This window comes from Neofelis nebulosa, chromosome 17 (assembly GCF_028018385.1).
Source record: "Neofelis nebulosa isolate mNeoNeb1 chromosome 17, mNeoNeb1.pri, whole genome shotgun sequence".
Classification (NCBI taxonomy): Eukaryota; Metazoa; Chordata; class Mammalia; order Carnivora; family Felidae; genus Neofelis; species Neofelis nebulosa.
Window position 1 is genome coordinate 25,866,596 of NC_080798.1, and position 22,176 is coordinate 25,888,771.

At 35.2% G+C, this 22,176-nt stretch overlaps 1 protein-coding gene across 2 annotated transcripts in view; it reads right to left on the reverse strand.

The window, feature by feature from the left end:
* The window catches only part of ITFG1 (integrin alpha FG-GAP repeat containing 1), a 345,618-nt gene that overhangs the window by 178,746 nt on the left and 144,696 nt on the right, over positions 1–22,176 (reverse strand). For both annotated transcript variants that reach the window (XM_058708060.1, XM_058708061.1), the window contains 2 exons: positions 15,821–15,915; positions 13,420–13,592 (listed from right to left, as the gene is read on the reverse strand). In XM_058708060.1, coding sequence (XP_058564043.1) covers positions 13,420–13,592; positions 15,821–15,915 — 268 coding nt within the window. The remainder of the gene's footprint in view (positions 1–13,419; positions 13,593–15,820; positions 15,916–22,176) is intronic.

Here is a 22,176-nt window from a genome sequence, read left to right on the forward strand (position 1 = left end):
AAAACTGAAGGAGTTCATCTCCACTAAACCAGCCCTACAAGAGATCCTAAGGGGGACTCTGTGAGTGGAATGTTGCAAAGACCACAAAGGACCAGAGACATCACTACAAGCATGAAACCTACAGATAACACAATGACTCTAAATCCATGTCTTTCAATAATAACACTAAATGTAAATGGACTAAACGCTCCAATCAAAAGACACAGGGTACCAAAATGGATAAAAAAACGAGACCTATCTATTTGCTGTCTACAAGGGACTCATTTTAGACCTGAGGATACCTTCAGATTGAAAGTGAGGGGATGAAGAACCATCTATCATGCTAATGAAAGTCAAAAGAAAGCTGAAATAGCCATACTTATATCAGACAAACTAGATTTTAAACTAAAGGTTGTAACAAGAGACGAAGAAGGACATTATACCATAATTACGGGGTCTATCCATCAAGAAAAGCTCACACTTATAAATGTTTATGCACCTAATTCAGCAGCACCCAAATATATAAAACAATCACAAACATAAGCAATCTTATTGGTAAGAATGTGGTAACTGCAGGGGACTTTAATACTCCACTTACAACAATGGACAGATCATCTAGACAGACAACGAATAAAGAAACAATGGTCCTGAATAATACAGTGAACCAGATGGACTTGACAGGTATATTCAGAACTTTTCATCCTAAAGCAGAATACACATGCTTCTCAAGTGCGCATGGAAAATTCTCCAAGATAGATCACATACTGGGTCACAAAACAGCCCTCAATAAATGTAAAGGAATTGAGATCATACCATGCACATTTTCAGATCATAATACTATGAAACTTCAAATCAACCACAGGAAAAAGTTTAGAAAACCTCCAAACGCATGGAGTTTAAAGAACATCCTACTAAAGAATGAAAGGGTCAACCAGGCAATTAGAGGAGAAATAAAAAATGTATGGAAACAAATGAAAATGAAAACACAACAGTCCAAACCTTTTGGGATGCAGCAAAGGCAGTCCTAAGAGGAAAATACATTGCATCAGGCCTATCTCAAGAAACAAAAAAATCCCAAGTACAAAATCTAACAGCACAACTAAAGGAACTAAAAGTACAACAGCAAAGAAACTGCAAGGCCAGCAGAAGAGAAATAATAAGATCAGAGCAGAAATAAACAATATAGAATCCAAACAATACAAAACAAAACAAAAACAGAACAGATCAATGAAACTAAGAGCTGTTTTTTTTTTTTTTAGAAATAAACAAAATTGATGAACTCCTAAACGACTTCTTAAAAAGAAAAGACAGAGGACCCAAATAGATAATATCACGAATGAAAATGGACTTATCACAACCAATCACTAAGATATATAAGCAATTATCAGAATACTATGAAAAATTATATGCCAACAAGCTGGAAAATCTGGAAGAAATGGACAGATTCCTAGACACCCACACACTACCAAAACTTAAATGGGAAGAAATAGAAAATTTGAAGAGACCCGTAACCACAGAAGAAATTGAATCAGTTATCAAAAATCTCCCAACAAATAAGAGTCCTGGGTCAGATGGCTTCCCAGGGGAATTCTACCAGACACTTAAAGCAGAGTTAATACCTATCCTTCTCAAACTGTTCCAAAAAACAGAAATGGAAGGAAAACTACTGGACTCATCCTATGAAGCCAGCATTACCTTGGTTCCCAAACCAGACAGAGACCCACAAAAAAGGAGAATTACAGGCCAATATCCCTGATGAACATGGATGTAATAATTCTTAACAAGATACTAGGCAAATCAAATTGAACAGCATATAAAAAGAATTATTCACTATGATCAAGTCGGATTCATTCCTGGGCTGCAGGGCTGGTTCAATATTCACAAATCCATCAGTGTGATACAACACATTACTAAAAGAAAGGATAAGGACCATATGATCCTGTCAACAGATGCAGAAAAAGCATCTGACAAAACACAGCATCATTTCTTAATAAAAGCCCTCAAGAATGCTAGGATAGAAGGAACATACCTAAACACCATAAAAGCTATATATGAAAAGTCCACAGTTAATATCATCTTCAATGGGGAAAAACTGAGAGCTTTCCCCCTGAGATCAGGAACATGACAGGGATGTCCACTCTCACCACTGTTATTTAACATAGTGTTGGAAGTACTAGCATCAGCAATCAGAGAACAAAATGAAATAAAAGGTATCAAAATTGGCAAAGAAGAAGTAAAACTTTCACTTTTTGCAGATGACATAATACTCTACATGGAAAACCCATAAGACTCCACAAAAGGCTGCTAGAACTGATACCTGAATTCAGCAACGTCACAGGGTACAAAATCAATGTACAGAAATTGGTTGCATTTTTATACACCAAAAATGAGGCAACAGAAAGAGAAATCAAGAAACTGATCCCAGGGCGGCTCGGTGGCTGTCGGTTGAGGTCATAATCTCACAGCTCGTGGGTTTGAGCCCCACATCGGGCTCTGTGCTGACAGCTCAGAGTCTGAAGCCTGCTTCAGATTCTGTGTTTCCCTCTCTCTCTGCAACTCCCCTGCTCACACTCTGTGTCTCTCTCTCTCAAAAATAAACATTAAAAAAATTTAAAAAAAGGAAACTGATTCCATTTACAATTGCACCAAGAAGCATAAAATACCTAGCAATAAACCTAACCAAAGGTATAAAAGATGTGTATGTTGAAAAGTATAGAAAACTTATTTAGGAAATTGAAGACGAAACAAAGAAATGGAAAAAAACATTCTATGCTTATGGGTTGGAAGAATAAATATTGTTAAAATGTCAATACTACCCAAAGCAATCTACACATTAAACGCAATCCCAATCAAAATTGTCCCAAAGCTAGAACAAAAAATCCTAAAATCTGTGTGGAACCACAGAAGTCCCTAAATAGCCAAAGTAATATTGAAAAAGAGAACCAAAGTTGGAGGCATCACAATCCCAGACTTTTGCCTCTACTACAAAGGCTAATCATCAAGACCATACAGTACTGGCACGAAAACAGACACAGAGATCAATGGAACAGCATAAAGAACACAGAAATGGACCCACAAATGTATGGCCAACTAATCTTTGATAAAGCAGGAAAGAGCATCCAATGGAAAAAAGTCTCTTTAGCAAATGGTGCTGAGACAACTGGACAGCAACATACTGAAAATGAAGCTAGACCACTTTTTTATACCATACACAAAAAATAAATTCAAACTGGAGGAAAGACCTAAATGTGAGACAGGAAACCATGAAAACCCTAGAGGAGAAAGCAGGGAACAATCTCTTTGACCTCAGCTGCAGCAGTTTCTTGCTCGACACATCTCCAAAGGCAAGGGAATTAAAAGCAAAAATGAACTATTGGGACCTCATCAAGATAAAAACCTTCTGCACTGCAAAGGAAACAATCAACAAAACTAAAAGGCAACCGACAGAATGGGAAAAGATATTTGCAAATGTCCTATCGGATAAAGGATTAGTATCCAAAATCTAGAAAGAACTCACCAACTCCACACCCGAAAAGCGAATAATCCAGTGAAGAAATGGGAAGAAGACATGAAAAGAAACTTTTCCAAAGAAGACATCCAGATGGCCAACAGACACATGAAAGATGCTCAACGTCACTCATCGTCAAGAAAATACAAATCAAAACCAAATCAAAACTGAGATACCACCTCACACTGGTCAGAGTGGTGAAAATTAACAACTGAGGAAACAACAGATGCTGGCGTGGATGTGGAGAAACGGGAACCCTCTTGCACTTTTGGTGGGAATGCAAACTGGTACAGCTGCTCTAGAGAACAGTGTGGAGGTTCCTCAAAAAATTAAAAATAGAACTACTCTAGATCCAGCCATAGCACTACTAGCAATTTATGCAAAGGATACAGGAGTGCTGACTCACAGAGGCACATGTACCCCAGTGTTTACAGCAGCACTTTCAACAATAGCCAAATTGAAAGAGCCCAAATGTCTATCAACTGATGAATGGATAAAGATGTGGTTTATATATACAATGGAATACTAATTGGCAATGAGAAAGAATGAAATACTGACATTTGCAGCAACTTGGAGGGAACTGGAAGGTATTATGCTAATTGAAATAAATCAGGCAGAAAAAGACAGATATGTCTTCACTCATATGGATCTTGAGAAACTTAACAACAGATTATGGGGGAATGGTAGGGGAAAAATAGTTACAAACAGAGAGGGAGGGAGGCAAACCATAAGAAACACTTAAATAAAGAGAAGAAACTGAGGGTGGATGGGGGGATTGGGGAGAGGGCAAAATGGGTTTTGGACATTGAGGAGGGCACTTTGGGATGAGCATTGGGTATTATATGTAAGTGATGAACCACCGGAATCTATCCCAAAAACCAAGAGCACACTTTACACACTGTATGTTAGCCAATTTGACAACAATCAGATTAACAACAGACTTTTCACTAGCAAAATTAAGAATTGGAATTTAATTGTTAAATTAAATAAATGTTGTTTATTTATATAAAATAAAATGATCGCTTCTCGGCCTTTTGGCTAAGATCAAGTGTATATAAAATAAAATGATTTTAACGCCAGGATCCTATACTCTTCTAAGTTAGCATTCCAGCTAGAGGAAAATAAGTTTTCAGACATGGAAAGTCAGAAAGACTCTGTATACTCTTGCTTATAGAATTATTTGATAACATATCTAGAAAAATAATACATGAATCAAAGAAAGAATGGACCACACCATGTTCAATGGTGATCAAAGAAACTACTAAACTTTATAGCCAAGTGTAAATAATTATAGCAACAAATGTTAAAATAAGTAAATAAATGGTGATGATATCACTGAATGGGGAGTGAGTGGAGTGGGGAAAGAGAGAACTGAATGTGTGCTAAAAGTTCTGTAAGTATTAATGTGTCTTCAGTAGTTCATTTAAAAATAAAATTTAAAAATATATACTAAACGTTAAAGTATAACCACTACAACAGAAATAAAATTTATAATATATAAACCATGTTAGGAACTATAAAAGAAGAAATATTTAAATGATCCAACAGAAGAGAGAAAAGAAGGGGAAAAAAACAAGAAAAAACATAATGAATACAAAACATAAAATGGCAGAAATAAAGCAAACATGTGTGACCACATAATATTATTAAATAATTAAAATAACAGATACACATAGAACTTACATTGTGCCATGAAGTGTTCTTAAGTCCTTTGCATATGTTAACTCATTTGATCCTCACAGTAACCTCATGACATAGGTACTGTTATTATTCTCGTTAACACATATTAAAACTAAGACACAGGTCGGTAGCTGCCATGATCACACAGCCAATAAACAGTAGAGCCAGAATCTAAATCTAGGTTTTATCCACTAAATCACTAAATTGTATTTCTTGAAATGGATTATATTCTACTATTAAAAGACAGAGAATAATAGTTTTAAAAAATTCCCTTTCCATCATATATTCCCTTTTTTATTTCACCTAAGATTTTTAAGATTCATTCATGTTGCTTCTTCAGTAATTTATTCTCTTTTTTATTATAGATATCACTAAGTTGTATAAATATGCCATCAATTATTTATCTATTTTGTTAATGTACCTTTGATTTGCTTCCAATTTGATGCTATTATAAATAAATATACCATGAACAATTTTTGTAAGTCTTTTGGTAAACTTAAGTTTTCATTTCTCTTGCATAAGTACCTAGGAATAGAATGACTGTGTTGTAGGAAAAATAGGTGTTTAAGGTCATTAGAAACTGTCAGAGTTTTTCAAAATTAATGTTCAATTTTGCATTCCTATAAAAAAATATATGAGAGTTTCAGATGTTCTATATTCTCACCAACATTTGGTGTTATTGGTAGTTTTTGTTTTTTGTTTTTATTTTAGAGAGACAGAGACAGAGAGTGTGCCCACTAACAGGGGAGAGGGGCAGGGGAGGGGAAGGAAAGAGAGAGTGAGGATCTTAAAAAGATTCCACACCCAGCACAAAGCCCAAGGTAGGGCTTGATTCCATGACTCTGGGATCATGACCTGAGCCAAAATCGAGAGTCAGATGCTGAAGCGACTGAGCCACCCAAGCACCCCCATGTTATTGGTAGTTTTAACTGCAACCATGCTAATGGGTGTGAAAAATATATAATGGGTTTAATTTTATTTCTCTAATTACCCATTGGTAACATGTAGAACATTTTCTCATATATTTATTGGCCTTTCATGTACGTTCCTCAATGAACTGCCTTGGCATCTATGCAAAAAAGTCAATTTATTATAATATGTATAGCTCTATTTCTAGACTCTCTTTTATGTTCCACTGATCTCTGTAAGTATCTATTATGTAAACACACAAGGTCTTGATTACTACAGCTTCATAGCAAGTCTTAAAGTGGCATGAGTCCTCCATCTTTGTTATTGTTGTCAAGAAAATTTTGGCTAATCTAGCTTTTAATTTTAATTTTTTAATCTAGCTAATCTATTTTTTTTCACATAACTGTTAGAATCAGTGTATACATTTTTTCAAAAAAAGCTTGTTGGGAATTTGATGAGAATTGCATTCAATCTATAGATCTAGGTGAAAAGAACTGACTTTCTAGCAATATTGAGTACTATGATGCATGAATATTTTCTCTCTACATTTTTTCTTAGGTCTTTTGTAAACACTCTCTGCAGTATTCTGTGGTTCAAGAACAGGCAAAGCCAACCTATCTTGCTGGAAATCAAAATATTGGTTACCTATGAGGCTGGGGATTAACCAGAAGGGAAGCATGAGAGATTTTCTGGGGTGATGAAAATGTTTTTGTATTTTAATTGGAGTACTAGTTATCAAATGTTATCAAAACTCATCCAATTATACATTTAAGGTTTTTGCATTTTATCAAATGTAACTTTTTCCTTATGTGATATTTTGGCACATAAAAATTGAAAATAAAGGGATAGAAATATATGTGTGGTAAATGCTTAGGAAAAGAAATAGCATATAAATTTGATATTACAAAAAAGAAATCAAAGTAAAAAAAATTAAAAGGAAATATCCCTATATTTCATGATTATATAAGAAGTGAGGAAGACAAAATATGCAAAAAGCCTTATGCACCTAATAATCAAAGCTGCATTTTTCAAATGAAAAATTGAGAAGCTGACAACTGTTAATTATGATGGTTAAGATTGTTAATCCCAAAAATGAACTACTGGGACCTCATCAAAATAAAAAGCTTCTGCACAGTGAAGGAAACAATCAGCAAAACTAAAAGGCAACTGACAGAATGGGAGAAGATATTTGCAAACGACATATCAGATAAAGGATTAGCATCCAAAATCTATAAAGAACTTACCAAACTCCACACCCAAAAAACAAATAATCCAGTGAAGAAAAGGGCAAAAGACATGAATAGACACTTTTCCAAAGAAGACATCCAGATGGCCAACCAACACATGAAAAAATGCTCCACATCAGTCATCATCAGGAAATACAAGTCAAAACCACAACGAGATACCACCGTATACCTGTCAGAATGGCTAACATTAACAACTCAGGCAACAATAGATGTTGGTGAGGATGCGGAGAAAGAGGATGTCTTTTGCATTGTTGGTGGGAATGCAAGCTGGTGCAGCCACTCTGGAAAACAGTATGGAGGTTCCTCAAAAAACTAAAAATAGAACTACCCTAGACCCAGCAATTGTACTACTAGGCATTTATCCACAGGATACAGGTGTGCTGTTTCAAAGGGACACATGCACCTCCATGTTTATAGCAGCACTATCAACAGTAGCCAAAGTATGGAAACAGCCCAAATGTCCATCGATGGATGAATGGATCAAGAAGATGTGGTATATATGTATACGATGTAGTATTACTCGGCAATCAAAAAGAATGAAACCGTGCCATTTGCAACTACGTGGATGAACTGGAGGGTATTATGCTAAGTGAAATTAGTCAGTCAGAGAAAGACAAAATCACATGACTTCACTCATATGAGGCCTTTAAGAGACAAAACAGATGAACATAAGGGAAGGAAAACAAAAATAATATAAAAACAGGGAGGGGGACTATACAGAAGAGACTCATAAATATGGAGAACAAACTGAGGGCTACTGGAGGGGTTGTGGGAGGGGGGATGGGTGAAATGGGTAAGGGGCACTAAGGAATCTACTCCTGAAATCATTGTTGCACTATATGCTAACTAATTTGTATGTAAATTAAAAAAAATAAAAAAACCCCAAAAAACAAAACAAAAAAGATTGTTAATCCTAGTGAAGGATTAACATACTTTTAAAAGTAAAGAAAAATATGTAAGAGTATATAGAAGATTTAAATAACATTATTTAAAAAATTTTTTTTTAAATGTTTATTTTTGAGAGAGAGAGAGAGAGAGAGAGAGAGAGAGAGCGAGCGAGCATGAATGGGGGAGGGGCAGAGAGAGAGAGAGAGAGGGAGATACAGAATCTGAAGCAGGCTCCGGGCTCTGAGCTATCAGCACAGAGCCCAACGCGGGGCTCGAACTCGCGAACCGTGAGATCATGACCTGAGCTGAAGTTGGACATTTAACCGACTGAGCCACCCAGGCGCCCCGATTTAAATAACGTTCTTAACATGAATGATATTTCAAATAATCATTCATCAGGCTATCAAAGTACCAGAAAATCTTAACAAATTTCAAAACATGTTGCACAAGACACAATTCTGTATGCAATGAAGCAACTTTAAGAAGAAACAATAAAAATATAGATCCAAACCTCAAAACAATACAAAGCAACTCCCCAAACATATTTATGTGAACATTTAGGAAAGCTTTTAAAAATAACTCTTAGGTTAATGGAAACTTATAATTAAACAAACAAAAGAACGGTGAAAGCACCAATTATCAAAATATGTGGTCTGAAGTCAAGTACATAGGAAATATTTAGTCTTAAAAAACACTTATTATTAGAGGATCACCTGTGTAGGTTAAGCGTTCAGCTTCAGCTCAGGTCATGATCTTGAAGTTCGTGAGTTCAAGCCCCACTTCTGGCTCTGTGCTAAAAGCTCAGAGCCTGGAGACTGCTTGGGATTCTATGTCTCCCTCTCTGTCCCTCCCGCTTGCACTCTGTGTATGCCTCTCACTCTCAAAAAATGAATAAACATTAAAATAATTTATTAAACACTTACTAGAAATATTTTGTTTTTATATTTAAGCTCTATTTTGCTTTTTTAGGCTTATTTTTAGTTTTTGCTTAAAAGTTGATTTCAATGACTATTTTGATTTGTTTGGTACTTCCTCATATTTTCTCCATCTCTTTGTTGAAGTTCTCTTTGTGTTCATCCATTCTTCTGAGATTGGTGAACATCTATGTAAACATTACTTTATCAGGTAAATTACTTATCTCCATTTTAATAAGGTTTGTTTTGGGTTTTATCTTATTTTTCCACTCATCTGTTTTCTCATTTGCTTGAATCCCTGTGCTTGTTTCTATGTATTAGGAGAAACAGCTACTAAGTGGTAGGAAGAGTAGTAGTGTGTTTCAGTCTACTGTCTGTGCAGAGCCCTGGATGTGGCAGCCTGCCAAAAACTGTCTCTCCCATTGTTTTAGTCCCATGAGGCCTAGAAAGGCAAGCTTCCCTGGCTACCAGAGTCAGGTGTTCAAGAGGCATTACCTATATGGACTATGCACATGCCCTGGCTTTGGTGGGACTGTGTGAAAGTGCAGACGGAGGTAAGCCTACTCGCCAACTTTGGTGGGGTGGTCCCAGGAGTTATGTCAGGCCAGGCATATCTGCTAATCAGATTTAGTGGGGGCAGGCTGTGTAAGAGTACCAGTTGGGTTTAGAAGTTTGGGCTGAAGGAGTGCTAGGCTGGGGCATGCCTGCTGGCCAGGCTTAGCAGGGTGGAGCTATGGGGATGTTTCTGGCTGGGGCATGTGTAACCTGGGGTTTAGTAAGCAATGCAGCAATGGTGCCCAGCAGTGCCTCTGTCTCTGGCACAACAATGTCATTTTAAGTTTTCCTTTCTTCTCTCAATAAAATGAAAATTCAGAGAATTAAGACATGACTATACATAGAATATGACAATAAACTAAGGGCAACTGAGTATCAATGGGATAGCCAAGGGAAAAAAACAGGGTTTTCAGTCAGTGGTGGCATATATGTAAAATGACTGATCTCAGACCAGGCTGCTTCTATAAAATGTCACTAATAGAGAAGTTTTTCATGTGCTATGATTTTAAAGATTAACTCATGATACATTAGGCCTTTTGTATAAGAGAAAAAACAAATCTAAACAACTCTCTTCTCAAAACAAAAACACACAAGTTAACAAACTATGGTTTCAGAATTTCTCTTCATGAATTACATGTTGTGGATTTTATTCTTTCTGCATAATGTCTACCTCATTTTTAAAAACTGCAAAAAAAAAAAAAAAAAGAAAAAAAAAGGAGACCAAATTCTCCAGGTAGCAACCCTTCAAATTAGAACCATCACCCTGCACTAATTTTCAGCAACACACCAATCTTGATAGCAGTTAAAAATTATAAAATGCTTTTTAGATAAAAGTAAATTCACACAGGAAAGAATTATCATGCACAATATATCTCCCCAACCCCTTTTTTAAAAGTCTGTTTATTTAATTTGAGAGTGGGAAGCAGAGGCAGAGAAAGAAGGAGAGAGAGAATTCCAAGCAGGCTCCATGCTGTCAGCACAGAGCCCAACAAAGGGCTTGATCACACAAAGCATGAGATCATGACCTGAGCAGAAATCAAGAGTTGAATGCTTAACTGACTGAGCCACCCAGGTGCCTTTTTTCCTTCTTCTGTTTTAAGGAATATATTATGCTGAATTCTCCTGGACACACATCTCCCTTTCAAGGATAAGGCTATTTTTCATTTAGTGATTTAATGAAAAATGAGATGTTAAAATCTATCCTACTAAAATCTAACCTTCAATTCTCATCTACCCCAAAAGAACCAAAGAGAAATCCCAGTTTTAAACAGTTGCCTTTATAAAAGCATCAAGTGTCTATGACTGACTGCCTCTTACATTATGTCTTCTGTGGAGTTATACTGTTCTCTGCTGAATTAGCTGTGGATACCATCATTATTTCTGAATGGTAAAGGAACTTAAGTTAAATATTTGATGGTTTAAAAATGAGATGTTAAAATCTATCCTACTAAAATCTAACCTTCAATTCTCATCTACCCCAAAAAGAGAAAATATTAATAAAAACTTTTATAGCAATATATATACACATGAATATTCAGCCATAAAAAGAATGAAATCTTGCCATTTGTAAGATGGAACTAGAGAGTATAATGCTAAATGAAATAAGTCAGTCAGAGAAAGACAAATACCGTATGACTTCACTCATAAGTGGTATTTAAGAAATGGAACAAATGATCAAAGAAAATAAAAGAGAGAGAGACAAACCAAGCTACAGACTCTTAAGTAAGAGAACAAATGGATGGTTACCGGGGGTGGGTGAAATAGGTGACATAGATTAAGGAGAACACTTGTGATGAGCACCAGGTGTTGTATAGAAGTGTTGAATCACTATATTGCATACCTGAAACTAATATAACACTGTATTTAACTATACTGGGTTAAAAAAAAATAACAACAAAATACAACTCACTAGTTTAAAAAAAAAAAAATCCTTTATGACAAAAACAAAAATTGTTTGGATATTCCTCTAAGGATGAGTAATCACAGACTTAATCAATTTGGGATGGAATTTCTTATTCTTTTGAATAAGATTAATGTCCAGAATAAAGCAATTTTACATTTCTTTGTTTTTACATGCCACTATACCTTTAAAAGGAATAATAATCACATTGAGTTCAGAGATTCATTTGGTTACATTAAATCTGTCTCACACATATAGGTTCTGAATGTACATACTCTGCATTATGAAGCATGATGATCATGACTGGAAAATTCTGTAAACATAACTTAGAGCAATTATAATTTCAAATCAAATTCTTAGAAAGTTTAAGTATAGATTCTCCATAATTGTCTATAAATATTTAGGGACATTCACTAATAATATATGTTTCTCTAAGAATCAGATCTCTAGATGACACTGTTTGGTGCTAAAAGCAACAATAAATCTGATTTTTTCCAGGGAAGCAGTATTGCATCATAAGCCTGGTAGAAAATGTGAAGCTGAATTATCACTAATTCCGGAGTCAACAAATGAATTAATGCACAGAGGAAAAATTATGGATAGATATGATGTAGGAGATAATAAACAATAAGGGCCAAGAAAGAGAATTAATTGTGATAGGAAAAAAACAATATGGTATTAAAATTTAGGAAGGATCATATTTATAGAATCTGCAAAGACTCAGGCTAATTATAAATTTAACTATTTTGGTTTACCTACTGGTACCTCTACTTAAGGAAACAAAAAGGAGCTGCAGTACTCAAAGTCACTGATAATGTGATAAATACACTATTATTGTATATAAATAAATACACATATATATATATAAAATCATGTTTGAATTTTCATTGCCATTATAAACAAGCAACAGTAAGGTAACTCACTGAAAGTCTGCATGTGCTAGGTACTAATTGCTTCATTTATGTTTATCTCATTTAATCTTCACTACAACTACACAACACAGATACAATTAGTACTCTCATCCTAGGCTCAGCTCTTAATCATGAGGGTTTTCAGTCTGAAAATGTAACTGTTTTTCAAAAATTTTGGCCTATGAGTGGAGGGTTCTGGGAGATAAAGGCTTCTGGTTATGGAATGAATAAGTCATGGGAATAAAAGGCACAGCATAAGGAATACCGCCAGTGGTTTTATAATAGTGTTGTGACAGGTGGTAGCTACATTGTGAGAATAACATAAGGTACAAACTTGTCAAATCACTATGTTGTACACCTGAAATTACCATAACATTGTGTGTCAACTATACTCAAATACAGAAATAAAATAAAAAATAAATTCAACTATTTCCAGGAAAAAAACACAAAAAATAAAGGGTACCAATCATTCTGTCCTTTGTATATGCCTCTATTATTGAATGTAATACATTGTACTGCAATTACTTGCTTATAAGCCTGTCTCTACCTCCAGAATGGAAAACTTCTTGACTGTAAGGATCATGTGTAATTGCACATAAATAAGGCTCAGTTAATATTTAATGAATTGAATATTAAATTGCAGTCATTAAAAGAAAAAAATTTTGGCTTTTTAACAATAAAGTTTTGTTGAATCAAAAATGAGCTTTGTATTTTAGATTAGATGTTCACCTCTGTTCTACAGAAATTAAATCTATGGAAGACAACAGGTATTCTAAACAATTGGTAATTCAGGTACAGGGTAAAGAAACAGGAACTAAGCTCAACATGTTCCTTATTTAAGGCACTCTACCATATTTAGGTGCTATTCAGTTAACAAAGTATCAAAGTGCAGATATTTTTTACAATATTTTTCACTTAATTTCCATACCTTCCGGATGTATTCTTCAGTATGGCAAGAGCATCTGGATAGCCATCCATGTTGTAGTCTCCAATATGAAGGGTAATTGGAATTGGTATTTCTGTTGGTCGTTGTTCATGCACAAATGGCACAAAGCCCCAGAGTGTGCCCTTGTTGCTGAACTCCCGTAGGACTGGAACCCACTATGGAATCAAGAGGGAAAAGGTCAGATTTTATAGTTACTTGAGAAAAAAAAATTCACCATTTGCAAAACAAATGGTCCATTAAAAGTCCTCAAGAGAAGCGTCATCTTACTTCAATTTCTTTATCTCTACAATATGCTAGAGTATTATAATTTACTTTTAAGAAAAGTAATTGACACTCTGGAAAAGTAAAGTCCCCTTTAAAATTCATTACTGGTAATTTTTTCCTTAAACTGGCACATAGAGCCTTTGAAGGTTTTTCACAAAATCACAGACTCTTACGTTTGAACTGATGCTGATTCTGATAGTTGAATCCCCCATTTTAACGTGTGTTGAGTGGAAATGTAATCTCAAGTGAGTATTTTTTAAAAATTACAGCAAACTGTAATATCATCTAATACTGATGTCCTTTTAGGAGGACCAGCTTAGGAAGAAAGTTAGAAGATGACGGAGTCTCCCTTGTTCCCCTGCTTTGCCTCTTATACATGATGATGACTTCAGTTACCATCTTCAGAGCCAAGAGTTCTGAGGCTTTTCTAATAACACCAGCACCAGCCCTGAAGAAGCTCTGCCTGCCCAGGGGGATGAGCTTTGTCACCAAAACAGCTGGAAGCTACATTTTTAGTAAATTTTTTATTTCTATATTGATTATAATGAAGACAACAGAGAGCATAGGGTTGATTTCAAAAACAGCTTTCGGGAATCCATTTCTTTTTTGAATGCCCTAATCTTTACTTTTGATAACCTAACGCAAACTAAAATCTGAAGAGTGGAAATCATACCATTAAAATTATAACTATGCCCATAATTAGTTAAGAGCATGAATACTGGCATACACTCTGAAGATATGCAAATAGGTGCAGCTGGCTTGAAGTGAGAGTAGGACAAACATGACTAAATATTTTTTTTTTTAAACAGGTGACTCTTTATGTGTCTCCAAGTCAAACTATACTAAAAATGGCTTCTTGGAAAGGGTTTAGTACATACGGTATCCGAAACATTTTCTAGGTTTTCCAAAGAAAGCATATTTTGCCAAGGAAAAAGAAAAAAAATAGCTAATAGAAAACATATTTATAGAAAACAAGCTGTTTAAAAAAACTTATTTACATCTTTAATCAACTTTTCAGTCTTCCCTAGAAGGAAAAAAGTATTATGTAACATCAACATGTTTTAATGATTCACTTGACTTTGAAAAAAATAGTTTCTTTTGGTAGGAGATGGGAAATTTCACAAAGTGCCAAGTTATCACAAATTTCTGAAGAGGTTGACAGATTATTAATGAGGATAAAATATTCCTATTAAGGTAAACATATTAAGGTCTAAAAAGTAAAAAGATGTTTTATTAATATGACATCCTTATGAGTCACTAAAGAACTGACATTTATTTTCCCAGAGAGAGATTACTGTATAATTTGAAAATATTCTCATAGTAGTCTGTCACTTGAAGCCAGGCTATAATTACTGTGTTTACTTATACATATGAACCAATTATTAGGTGTTACTTGACCTCATGTTTTCAGTAATTCAAAACTTTAAAAACTTTAGGATAATAAAACTTATGGGTATAGTAAATGTTTATAGACTGTTGACTGAAGATTTTTCTTTAGTGTCTTAGTATAAAATGTGGTTTCTTATGTATAAGGGCGATAAAAGTCAATATGTTATTCTATCATTTATCACCCTAAGATAAAAAACAAAGCTGATTAATTCTACTACTATATTACTGGCTTTCTTTTTCTAGTGATATCAATATGGAAGAATTCTCAGTGTTACAACCTATCATTCCCACATTAATCTTCTGCTATGACTATCAGATTCTAAATTGTTTACCTATAAGCCACAGGTAAAAAGTCAGCATGAGAGAATGAAACTGATTTATATGCACAAATAAAGACAAGATTAGCCTTGACAATAGATGTGATGTTATTTTCCATAACCTTTTATTATAGTTGCAGTGCATTTTATCATATTCCTGGCCTATAAAATGCTAATGGATCATTTAATTATAGGAACAATAATAGGTTTTCTTCACTAGAAATGACTGTAACAGTGCTTTCCCCCCTCAATAAACAAACACAAGATTTATATGCCTTTCATTAAATTAAAATGAGGAAGTCAATGATTTACTTTGGTTTCTCTGTGTGTGATTCTTCAGATACTTTTTCAAATCTCTGAAGATTTTCTTCGAGAAGGTAACTCTACTGACATTAAAAAATGAGCTGGTATACCTGCTTTGTTCCAGATCTTGCTAAGTAAATGATGCTTTTCTGGCAGTTTTTATCTTCACAGCCTGGCAGTAAGTGATCCATGTGTCCATCTCCATCTGCCAAAAGAAACTTTGAGAGTCCATTAACAGCTACAAAATAAAGTGTGCTTGTACAGCAGGTTACATTTCCTATTTGGTCAAAGTCTGCATCAATCTGCATAAATGGAAGAATGTGACGGATGACTGTAATAAATGTGATTCAATTAAAACAATTACTCTGGCCCTTGCTACCTATTACTTGGATTATATCTTGTTTTATTTTTATTTAAAAAAAATTTATTTATTCTTGACAGAAAGAGTGCGGGCATAAGTGGGAAAAGGGTAGAGAGAGAGGGAGAGAGAGAATCCCAAGCAGGCTCTGCACTGTCAGCTCAGAGTGTGACACAGGGCTCAAACCTACAAACTGAGAAATCAGGACCTGAGCTAAAATCAAGAGTCAGACTCAACAGACTAAGCCATCCAGGTGCTCCTAGATTTATCTTGTTTTAAATTGCTCACTTTAATGTAGTTAAAAATTTATCCAATGTTGGAAAAAGACCCCATTTTCAGGCTTCAATGTTAAAATCATCAATTTTTAAACAACATGGGTTTTGATTTATTTACATAATTATCATAGCTGCCACAGGAGAAAAACAAGCATGTCAATAGTAACTCGTTATTATATGGCTTATTTTAAATGTGTCTTTACCCATATTCTTAAGTGTCTTTTATATAGTATGAACTTCCATTTAAGAGTTATAAAGCTCTCAGCCCCCTAGCTTCTAAAAAGCACCAATTAATTTTTATCAATAAAAAGGCAAATGAAGAGAATACAGATGTCATTTCTGGCTGATTGGTTAAAAAACTGCACAGTGTTTTGCGAAGACCTTCAGAAATGAGGTTACTGAGGCACCTGGGTGGATCAGTCATTTGAGCATCTGACTTCAGCTCAGTTCATGGTCTCGCAGTTTGGGGGTTCAAGCCCCATGATGGGCTCTGTGCTGACAGCCCAGAGCCTGGAAGTTGCTTCAGATTCTGTGTCTCCCTCTCTCTCTGACCCTCCCCCACTTGTGTTCTGTCTCTCTCTCTCTCTCAAAAATAAATATTAAAGAAAATTAAAAAAAAATAGAAATGAGGTTACTGAGGAACCTCTCTCCTATCTACTGCCCCTTACCTGATAGAGTTTACTGCAGTTTATAGATTTTGATGTCCTAGAGCTAAATCTCTACAGTGACATGCACAGTAGAATAGTCATTTGGATTTTAAATTTTGTGTTGCTTTATTCACTGACTTATTTGCTATGGTTTAATATACAGTGTGTGTCTGAGGTAAGTACCTTCAGATGGAAGGAGATAATAAGGATTAACAATAAAGAAATATTCATCCTTGTGTACACTTACATATTAAGATAAATACAGAATTTAAACAAGCCTATCAAGTCTTCAGTAATATATTCACAAAGGAAAAAAGAATTTTAGGCTGAGTGGGTTGAAAATCTAGCCAATGGAAGCTGACCTCAGCAAGGAAGAAGGCACAGCATAGTGAAAAATAAATTTCTTTCATTTAATTTCATGATTTAATTACTTATGATCCTTATGATTAATATCATTTGTGATAATATACCCTTACACAGAGGAGTAAAACATCAAATAAAATAGATGAATTGACAACGGAAAGTATAGAGAACATCTGTGATTTGACAATGTATAGATTTGGATTACTGAGAAAGAAGCTGAGAGAAAGAGGTACAACTCTAGACAAATACTTGGAAAGAAGAAGACTTTCCAAGGGCATAAATATCTGTCACGGTTAAAAAAAAGAATAAAAAAGAGCCAGCTAAGTAAGAATGAGTTAAATGAAAAATGTGATTTATAAATAGGTTCTAGTAATATCATCGACATCATTAAAAGCCAAACCATTTTATTGCAAATTAATGGGGGACCAATTAGAAGACCATTACCAAGTCTCTGCCCTTCATTTTTACCCAATGGCAAAATACTCAGATTAGATTCTGATTTACACTTTGATTTCCCCCTAGTTGGTCTTTCTTCCGAGTAGTTTCCTATTTCCTACAAGTATTTCAACCATGACTTAGCTAATACTTAATGCTGGCAAGTAACCATGTAATAAACATAAAATAAACTCAAGTGATAACTCATAATTATATCTTTTAGTATAAATTATCAGCAATATTTTATAGATATGGTCTTAGAAATTGAGAACTTAATCAGAGAATGCTCCTTGTACCCTCTCTAAGTGCTATTTTTTGATATTTAGGGAAATAGAAAAGCTTTCTGAGAGTTCAACTTCACATCCAGAGGAAAGTTTTCTTTCCTAAAGAAAACAAACATTTAAATCACACATTTCACTTTTCTGCAGGTTGTCTGTTACATTTTATTTGAAAATAATTTAAACTTAAAATTATAACAATAAAAATAGTGGATGGAATGCCTGTAAACCCTTTATCCAGATATTCCTATTGTTACCATTTCACCCCATTTGTTTTAACATTTGTATGCTCTATGAAATCAATCTTCTGCTGAACTACATACATAATTACATACATTATGGCCCTTTACCCCTAAATAATTGAGTGTTTGTTTCCTAGGAAAAGGGATATTTTCTGACATAACCACAGTAGTTATCAGTTCATCAATTCACACAAATACTTTTACCTAATGTACTATCTATATTCCAATTTTATCCACTGACTTAACAATGTCCTTTATAGCATTTTTGCCTCTTACCTATCTAATATAGGGGTAGGAATTGCATTTAGTTTTTTTTTTTTTTTAAGTTTATTTATTTATTTTGAGAGAGAGAGAGAAAGAGAAAGAACACACACTAGCAAGGGAGGGGCAGAGAGAGAGAGGGAGCAAAAATCCCACGCAGGCTCTGTGCTATTAGTGAAGAGCCTGATGTGGGGCTAGAACTCACCAAATGTGAGATTGTGACCTAAGCATCAAGAATCAGATGCTTAACCAAATGAGCCACCCAGGCACCCCTGCATTTATTTTTTAATTTTTAGCCTTCTTTAATCTAGACTATTTCCATAGCCACTGTCTTATAATCTGCATAACCTTTTTATCTCAGACTACAGTAGCCTTTTACTCAAAAAACAAACAAACAAAAAAAAAACAAAAAAAAAAAACAAAAACAATTTCCTCTTTTCCATAATTTTATCTTCTAATTCACCTATTCTCTCCTCTGCCTCTTCAATCTGTGCTATGGCTGCCTCCATTTTATTTTGCACCTCATTTATAGCAGTTTTTAGCTCCTCATGACTATTTCTTAGTCCCTTGATCTCTGTATCAATAGATTCTCTTCTGTCCTCTATGCTTTTTCAAACCCAGCAATTAATTTTATGATTATTATTCTAAATTCTTGTTTCATTATATTGCTTAAATTGTTTTTGATGGGTATTGAGGAGGGCACCTGTTGGGATGAACACTGGGGTTGTATGGAAACCATTTTGGCAATAAATTTCATATTAAAAACAATAAATGTTTAAAAAAAATAAAATATAAAAAAATAAAATAAAAAAAACAAAAACAAAACAAAACAAAACAAAACTTTAATAATACTTTAACTTTTGTACCTAGGGAAGGAAATAGTTTCAGAAAAATAAATTTTACATGAATCAAAGGCCCAAGACTAGGAAATAATATTGATTTAAGCAAATTCTCTAAGAATAATGTGATTTTGAGTAGACCATGAAGAAATCATGCTGATAGAGGTTCCAGTCTGTAAAGTTGGACACATTCTTTAAAAAAAATTCTTTTTAACGTTTATTCAGTTTTTGAGAGACAGAGAGAGACAGAGCGTGAGCGGGGGAGGGGTAGAGAGAGAGGAAGACACAGAATCAGAAGCAGGCTCTAGGTTCTGAGCTGTCAGCACAGAGCCCAATATGGGGCCTGAACCATGAAATCATGACCTGAGCCTAACCCAGCCACTTAACCAACTAAGCCACCCAGGTGCCCAAACTTGGATACATTCTTTAAAGAAGTCCCAGGAATTGGTAACTTTGTATTCCCCTCTCCCCAGGACTTCAGTACACTACATATCTCAAGTTTTCTTGAAGGCTAACATCACTTCTCAAAGACTCAACAGAAAATATAACAGAAGGAATGGTATTTTGATTATTTTATAAACTGCAGTGTAAAAATTGACCTTTGGAATGGCTGACCACTAGAGACTACAGTGCACATTGAACACATGTTAATTTCCATTTGATGTTGACCTTAGCCAATTTTCAAATGAAATTCTCCCTTAAAAACAGGTAAGTAACTTACTGAAATAAATGTAATGATTCAAACAGATTTTTCTTTTTTTTTTTTAATTTTTTTTTTCAACGTTTTTTATTTATTTTCGGACAGAGAGAGACAGAGCATGAACGGGGGAGGGGCAGAGAGAGAGGGAGACACAGAATCGGAAACAGGCTCCAGGCTCCGAGCCATCAGCCCAGAGCCTGACGCGGGGCTCGAACTCACGGACCGCGAGATCGTGACCTGGCTGAAGTCGGACGCTTAACCGACTGCGCCACCCAGGCGCCCCTCAAACAGATTTTTCTAAGAAATTTTAACTTTAAAACCAAGAAGACACTAAAATTAAGTTACTGTTTTCATAAAAATGTATAATGAACTTTTATATAATAATTTTTATTTTTAACTAGCAGGGGATTAAGAAGATATACATAAGAAAGGGTAACATATATATTACTTGTCTTCTTAAAAATTTATAATATTTCAGTCTCTTGAAGTTAAGTGACCTTTGCTATCATTTAAAAAAATTACAATTCATTGTTCTGGCCCCAGATCACATATTACCTATCCAACTTGGAACAGCACAGTTTCTCTAATGCAGTGATTCTCAAAGTGGAGTCTCAGTCCCCATAGCCTAAGTATCACCTGGGAACTTGTTAGAAATGTGAAATCTTAAGCCCCTGTCCAGATCTAATGAATCAGAACCTTGGAGAGTGGGGCCAAGCAATCTGTGTTTTCATACGCTTTCTGGTTGATCTTGATGCATGGGAAGGTGTGGGAACCACGGCTCCAAGGTATTTACAATGGTCTCCCAGGGGTACCAGGGGGTGCTACATGGATCCCTACTTCTGTCCTGAATAAACTCCTGTTGCTAATCAAATTCCATTAGCTGCCTCTCCCCATTTTTTATGTTTATTTGATTTTGAGAGAGAGAAAGAACGCGAATAGGGGAGGGGCAGAGAGAGAGGGAGACACAGAATTCGAAACAGGTTCCAGGTTCTGAGCTGTCAGCACAGAGCCTGACATAGGCTCAAACCCACAAACTGTGGGATCAATCATGACCTGAGCCAAGTCAGACCCTCAACCAACTAAGCCACCCAGGAGCCCCTCCATTAACACTTTAGTATGTATCCCTTCCTTCCTCAGGAGCTTTCTTCCATCTAGCCTCTTGGGACTGAGTCCATCTAATCTTCTACAAATTATTGTGTCTCTTGTGCAGGTCAACTCATTATGGCAACAAAACAATTACTACTACATAAAATAACTGTTTTCTGTGAATGTCTTCCTACTCCATGAGAGTGTGTGTAAATTTTAATATAATAGAAAGAAAGTAGAACCAGGATTAGACAGATTTGGATTCTTAACCTGATTTAGCTCCTAATAAGTAATTTGTCATGTGGTTTTGGGAAAGAAACTGAAAAACAATCTTAAAATATTAGGACTTTTTGGGAACAAGTGCAGCATTTCTTTTCTTTCTTTCTTTCTTTTTTTTTTTTTTTTTAATATTTTTATAACTGTTCAAAGAGCATTCAGTTGTTTTTGAAATGTCTTCCTCCTATTTTTGTTGCTAGGTCCCCTCCAGAGTGGCAGCCACAAGCAGTTTCTTGTTTATCCTTTTTTAAAAAAAAATTTAATGTTTATTTATTTTTCAAAGAGAGAGGCAGAGCATGAGTGGGGGAAGGGCAGAGAGAGAGAGGGAGACACAGAATCTGGAGCAGGCACCAGTCTCCGAGCTGTCATCACAAAGCCTGATGCGGGGCTTGAACCCACAAACCATGAGATCATGACTTGAGCCGAAGTCGGACGCTCAACCAACTGAGCCACCCAGGTGCCCTTGTGTATCCTTTAACAGATAACATATGCATATACATATACTACATATAATTTTGTACAAAAGGCAGTGTAGTCTACATAGTTTTTGGCACCTTGAATTTTTTTTTTTTTTAACGTTTATTTATTTTTGAGACAGAGACAGAGCATGAATGGGGGAGGGTCAGAGAGAGGGAGACACAGAATCTGAAACAGGCTCCAGGCTCTGAGCTGTCAGCACAGAGCCCGACGCTGGGCTCGAACTCAC